Consider the following 5,930-nt stretch of genomic DNA (forward strand, 5'->3'; position numbering starts at 1 on the left):
TGGCGAAGAAGACCCGAAAATACATAAACTGAAGCATAAGTATGGCATCTATACTTTGAATTATGACATTAAAAACCAAATATTTGGAATTAAACTTTACTTTTTGGTCTAGAAGAACCAACTAGAAAGAAAAAAAAGGTTTAGGATGGCAATTGGTCCCTTCAGTCGTCTTAATTAACTTACATATGCCGGAACAAACTCCGTCATCAGCGCTATAAGATCTATAAACAAAAATTAAAAAAGTTTACCGACACGACTCTGGCTCCAAGCACCATGAGCTGGGGTTTGGGAATCTGTTTGTTCTACTCGTCCTCCTCCTTTATCTCTGTGACCTTTTCTATCCACTGTACAGTATGTGCTCATCTATTGGACTCTGTTCCTTTCATCCAAATCTGGACACTCTCACAGTTACACTGGGCTTTTTTTTTGTGTGGTTTTTTTTCAGGGGGGAGTCTTCAGTTGGAGTCCTGCATCTCCGCCGCTGAAGCTTCTTCGTCCACAGCGACGTCTGACTGCTCCTCACCTGGAAAAACATGCAGATGCTGGATTACTCACTAATCTTTTAAATAACTTAGTCCTAATAATACTACAGGGCAGAGTCATGCACTGGGTCGGGTTCAAACAGGTACCAAAAAGTATGTATAACATGTAAAAATGTATATTCATTATTAACAGCTGTGGGCACGAGTAAAAATTAACAAAATGCATCTTATAAAGTTGTTCAATGTCCAGTTTTTTTCCCCAATGGATTTTCATTTTCACACAATTTCAGTTATGCAAATTATTTCATATATTTCATTATTTGCTCTGCACATACCCAAATACAATGTTAAAATTAAGTCTATCAGCAAATTAATAACAATATGACAAATAAATAAAATAAATAAATAAGTGAATAAAAACAAAAGAATGAATAAAAATAAATAAACACATTAAATTAATTAAAAAAAGAAGAAAAAAGAAAAGCAAATCATACAGAATGATAGTTGAGGCAGCAGTTTAATCCAGGACAGTGTTACGGCTCCAGGTCCATATTACAAACACCAGAGAGCGTCAGTCTAATTCTTTCTAATTTAAAAAAAAACAAAACAAGATGTCCTTAATCCAGTTTGCAGAGATAGGTGGAGCAGTGGATTTCCATCTTAACAATATAAATCGTCTATCCACAACCTTTCACCCCTTAATTCATATCAAGTAAGTAGCAGAAAGTCACTGGTGAAACAGATGTAAGTGGTGAATACAAAATTGTGGACATTACATCACCAAAGGCAAAAGTAAAGCTTTACAGAGCCGCTAACATGGCAGTAGACTCTTAGCATATGACTCCAGCTTCTAAAAATGTGAATATTTTTTGTCCTCTACGTTAATAAACTGAATATCTTTGGATTGTGGATTGTTTGGGTGTCTGGTTGGGACAGAAAAAGACATTTGAGGGTGTCATCTTTGGCTTTGGGAAACAGTGATTGACATGTTTCACCACTTTCTGACATCTTATGGACCAAACAACTGATCAAATAATTGTTAAAATAGTCGACAGAATGATCAATAATGAAAATAAACATTAGTTGTAGTTGAATATCTTAAATAAATTCAAACAGTCATCTTGTTTTATGAGCAGACGAATACAAGATGAGAATAAATATGGAGCCCAAATGTCTAAAGCAGAAAAAAAATACTCATACATGGTAAAAAACCACAATCTTCTCCACAAAAGTGCCAAATTCTGCAGTTTTATATAACTTGAGGCGATGTCAAAACGCAGCATGAATGGAAACAGAGTGAATGCAGAAACCCAAGCGGAATGAACCGAGACAAAGAGGAGTCACATTTTTAATCTGAACAAGAAAGTGAGTTTTTATGACTCCATGAATGAACACAAACTATGTCTGAAAGCCAAAAGACTCAGTAGATTATTCTAGATATTGCAATCCATTTTTCAGCTCCATGAAAAAAGAAACGAAATAGAACAAAAATGATGAAAATAATGCCGTCATATTTCTGATTCATGAATATTGAGTTCATTTTGCACTGTCAGAATCAAATTATGCCACGGAAATGCTCGGAGATTCATTCACCTCCAATATGAATGCAAAGTGGATCATTAGCATTAGAACTAACTACAGAAACCAACCCTTTAATATGAGTGCATATGAGTTTCCGGTGATAATTTAAGAGGAGTATATGCCTGTAACTGTAACTCATAATGCAGCTGTTTATATGAATACACAAGCTGCTGATTGTTTACAAGTCCTGCTTCACTTGTAATTGACTGTAATAAAAAACTAAATGAGGCGAGTACTAAAAGGGGCAATGAGGTCAACTTTTGCCCCTGTGGTTACAGACCAAAAACATAACACACACTCCTCCTCACCTGCAGCTTGTTCCTCTACACTCTGTCTCTCGGTTTGGGCGTCTGGAGAGCTCGGCTCGTCCGGCGGCCAGCGGAGCTCGCCGCTCTCCACCTCGGCTGCGTCCGTCGGCTCCACCACGATGGAGGGAAGCCTCTTGGTCAACTTTGGATACCTTTCATGGGTATCTGGGAATATCTGTTGAAAGCTTATGTAAGGTTAACTGAAGTGTGATCGTAGCACATCGTTGCTCACAGCACATACGTGAAAGAACATCAATGCAGTAAAAATGGGATTAGGATGTCAGATGAAAGACTTCGGATGATGACTTCACTCACATTTTACTTTGAACTCTGACTGAAGTTATGACCTCTGTTTTGATTGGGCTTCACATGCTTTCCTTCCATTTTCTAGTTGAATTGCATCTGAAATTATCTTGACACACTGTTGGTCTAGCTCAGGGGGTTTTTAAACTGTGAGGAGAGCTGAAGAAGATACTGGCCCCTGAGGTCAAAGAGACTGGCACTATAAAAATAACGGGAAGTTAATTATTGTGGTTTGGCCTCTGTTTTGTCACACTTGTCAGCGGCTTCAGCTGCAGCAGTGGCTTTGACACGCAGCTCATGGAGGCAATTAAGATACTTTAAAACCCTTAGTGCCACAGTTTGCGTCAAATTCATACTTCCAAAGATATTATTTTACCCAATGTCTTTCTGAGTTTTCTTCAGTATCAAAGTAATCCATTGATAGTAGTCTTTACATTAGGGGTGTACCAGTTTGTGTATTTGTTCTGAACTGTTTGGTACAGGACGTTTGGTTCGATATGCTCTGTGGCACAAAGCAATATAGTCAAAATAGTTAAACAATCCACTAATTCGGATGTGCAGAACAATACTTCTAGCATTTAAGTTAGCCAGCTTAGCCAAGTTAACCTGGTTATCCATGCTCATGTAGGGTTATCGCCATCTTTATTGACACTGTAACACCAAGTGAGTCATATTTGATACATGAGTTTAAGAGAGCTCTTCATCATCAGCGTAAAAATCTCATTAGATACATGTAATACACAGATAAACCAGCAGGGGGCCTTTTTAATTGAGGCGTGCAAGATGGACGTTGTCAATCAGTGACCTGCGATTTTGAGGCCTGGATATTTTTTTGCCAATTTTGAAAAAGTTAAGGTAAGAAAAACATTAAAATAGTTACTGATACTTCAATAGGAATTGTTGCTGGATTGATGCAATGTTGAATTACACAAGTTTTATGTTGAAAATGTGTGTATCAGATTAGATACAGCAGGTATAGAAGGTAATTTATCTGCAAATCTGTCAGCTGTCATTTTATTGCATTTCATGTTTCAAAGAATACATTTTCTGGCATTTATCTTTCAAAGGTTCAGGCTTTACAGAGTTAAATCATCATTATGTGCTGTTGTCGCATGATATTGTACCTCCACGTCCTCCACCCCTCTCTGTTTTGTCCATTGGCTTTGAGTGAAACCGCTCAAAACCAATTATAATATTATATTCCTCATGTGGTCGGACAGCACTTCGTAAGAACCGACTCTGAGTGACCATAAATCATTGTAAAACAGCTGTCAGCAGGTGTCATAATGACATACAGGAACAGAAAAGTTGTTGTTGAATGTTTATATTATTTAATCTTCTTCTTTTTCTTCCTGCTGTACTGATAATGTACCAAAATGTGACCAAAATGACTGTTTAAATTATTATATCACTCATTAAATATGTGGCCTTTGCTATGTGATGTAGCACCACTGCTCGTTTTCCCTCCAAGCCTTAATAGGCTTTAAATATATCATATTTCATAAAAATGTAAGAAATTCCTCCGAGGTTAGTGGAGATGAAGCACCTCCACTATAAAAAGCTGCAGGAAAACCACGTTAAACATGACCTAGACCTCTAAAAAGCTTTCTCTTCTCAACCAAATTTAGCCCAGTTTTAACTTAAGACACCTGAATATCATCACCTGTAAATCACTTATTCAATTACTTTAATGGAAACATCGTTTTTTCTCAGTCTGTGCTGTAGTTTTCTTGAGTCTGTTTCACCGAGTAAAGCCCTTTCCATTAGATGTCTGACAGAAAGGAAATGAGAATATTCATCACAACACAATCACGATCAAGCTTACAGAAGAAATCAAATAATAAAGCAGTGTTCATTCTTTATAGTTCACTTAAAGATGATACATTATGTTTATAAAATCAAGTCTTACAGCAGTAGACGATAACCCACTTGTCCTTTTTTTTAGACACACACCATTCACTCACAGCAGCAGAGTCCAACTCATGACCTTAGTCGCGTCAACCCACATTTTACCCTTGTTCATCACTCCTGTGACTCACCGCTGTATGTGCTCTACTCGAATAAAGCAGGACTGGTTTGAAATCATCTAAACACGCACTATTATTCAAACACTATATTCATTAAAAAAAAAAAAAACCTGGAAGGATACTGAGTCCTGGTCTCCTCCTGCTCCACCGCTGAAGTCCTCCGTCCCCGGTTCCAGAGAGTTCATCACCTCAGTCATCCTGGAGAGAAAGAACGAAATGATAATCAATGATCAATAAACTGCTGATACCAAGTTTCTCTGCTTTTGAGTTCTTATCACCTGAATGTTTATGGTTGGCTTACCTTATCTAATTAATCCTATATCTAACATTTACATATCAATCTTCAATACTTTTTGATTTTTCAAGCAAAGATGTCAAACATTCAACTATTCCAGCTTCTTAAATGTGATTATTCATGTTTTTCTTTGTTTCATATCATTGTAGATTTAATATATTTAGGTTTTGGTTCTACAAGTACTTTAAAGTTGTCACCACTACTACTATAGATATTAATTTCACTATTATCTGACATTTTTGAGAACGAATCGTCAAGTCAATTAATTGAGAAAATAATCTGGAGATCAATAGATACTGATGATAATATAAGTTAGTTACAGCCCTAAAATGTTTGCATAGATAATAAACACAGATATATCTTGGTTAACGTCAATTTGATAAGACTTTTAAGAGCCAGCTGCAAACAACCCCACAAAACCCACGTTTAACAACCAAAACAGCATCACAGAAACAATGATTTTTAACGTAAAACTGCTTTATTCTGTGTTTTTACTGATTCCAACCACCAGGTATGTTTGTTTTGGAGAGGAAGAGACCTCTGCGGATGATTTAGCACCTGGTAAAAACTTTCTGAACGATGAACACCGAAGGAATCCTAACCAGGAGAAGCTGAGCAGAGCACCGTCTGAATGAGACAAATGGTGTTTGTTAAACAATGAAGGCAACAACTCCCATGATCCCACACTACTACTTCATCAAACTCTGTCTTTTAGTATTGTTTTGAGTGAGAGACCTCTAAAACTAGCAGATAAATGACATATCGTGCTAACTGTTAAATAATGTGAATTACCAAATTATACAGTATAATCTAGGCTGTATTTCACTGTTTCTTGCACCTTTGCAGCGATATGTGTGAAAAAGTTCTTGATTCCTACTAAACAACATTCATCCAGTTGGAGGTCAGAGGATTACTCAATCCTGACTAAAGAGAT

The 5,930-nt window shown here is 36.8% G+C and overlaps 1 protein-coding gene across 1 annotated transcript; it reads right to left on the reverse strand.

The window, feature by feature from the left end:
• Window positions 1–455: 455 nt before the first annotated feature.
• Window positions 456–4,898, reverse strand: LOC134001350 (protein LBH-like). Its single transcript, XM_062440917.1, has 3 exons — window positions 4,824–4,898; window positions 2,372–2,546; window positions 456–523 (listed from the first exon to the last, which is right to left on the reverse strand). Exons 1-3 carry the CDS (start codon window positions 4,896–4,898, stop codon window positions 456–458), a joined length of 318 nt encoding a protein of 105 aa, XP_062296901.1.
• Between the last annotated feature and the right edge of the window lie 1,032 nt (window positions 4,899–5,930).

This window comes from Scomber scombrus, chromosome 19, assembly GCF_963691925.1.
Source record: "Scomber scombrus chromosome 19, fScoSco1.1, whole genome shotgun sequence".
NCBI classification, from domain to species: Eukaryota; Metazoa; Chordata; class Actinopteri; order Scombriformes; family Scombridae; genus Scomber; species Scomber scombrus.

Coding starts and splice junctions, on each gene's coding strand:
- LOC134001350 (XM_062440917.1), bottom strand. CDS start 4,898: ATGACTGAGGTGATGAACTCTCTGGAACCGGGGACGGAGGACTTCAGC. Junction 2,547..4,823: donor CAGGAGGAGACCAGGACTCA/GTATCCTTCCAG, acceptor AGCTTTCAACAG/ATATTCCCAGATACCCATGA. Junction 524..2,371: donor TGTAGAGGAACAAGCTGCAG/GTGAGGAGGAGT, acceptor ATGTTTTTCCAG/GTGAGGAGCAGTCAGACGTC.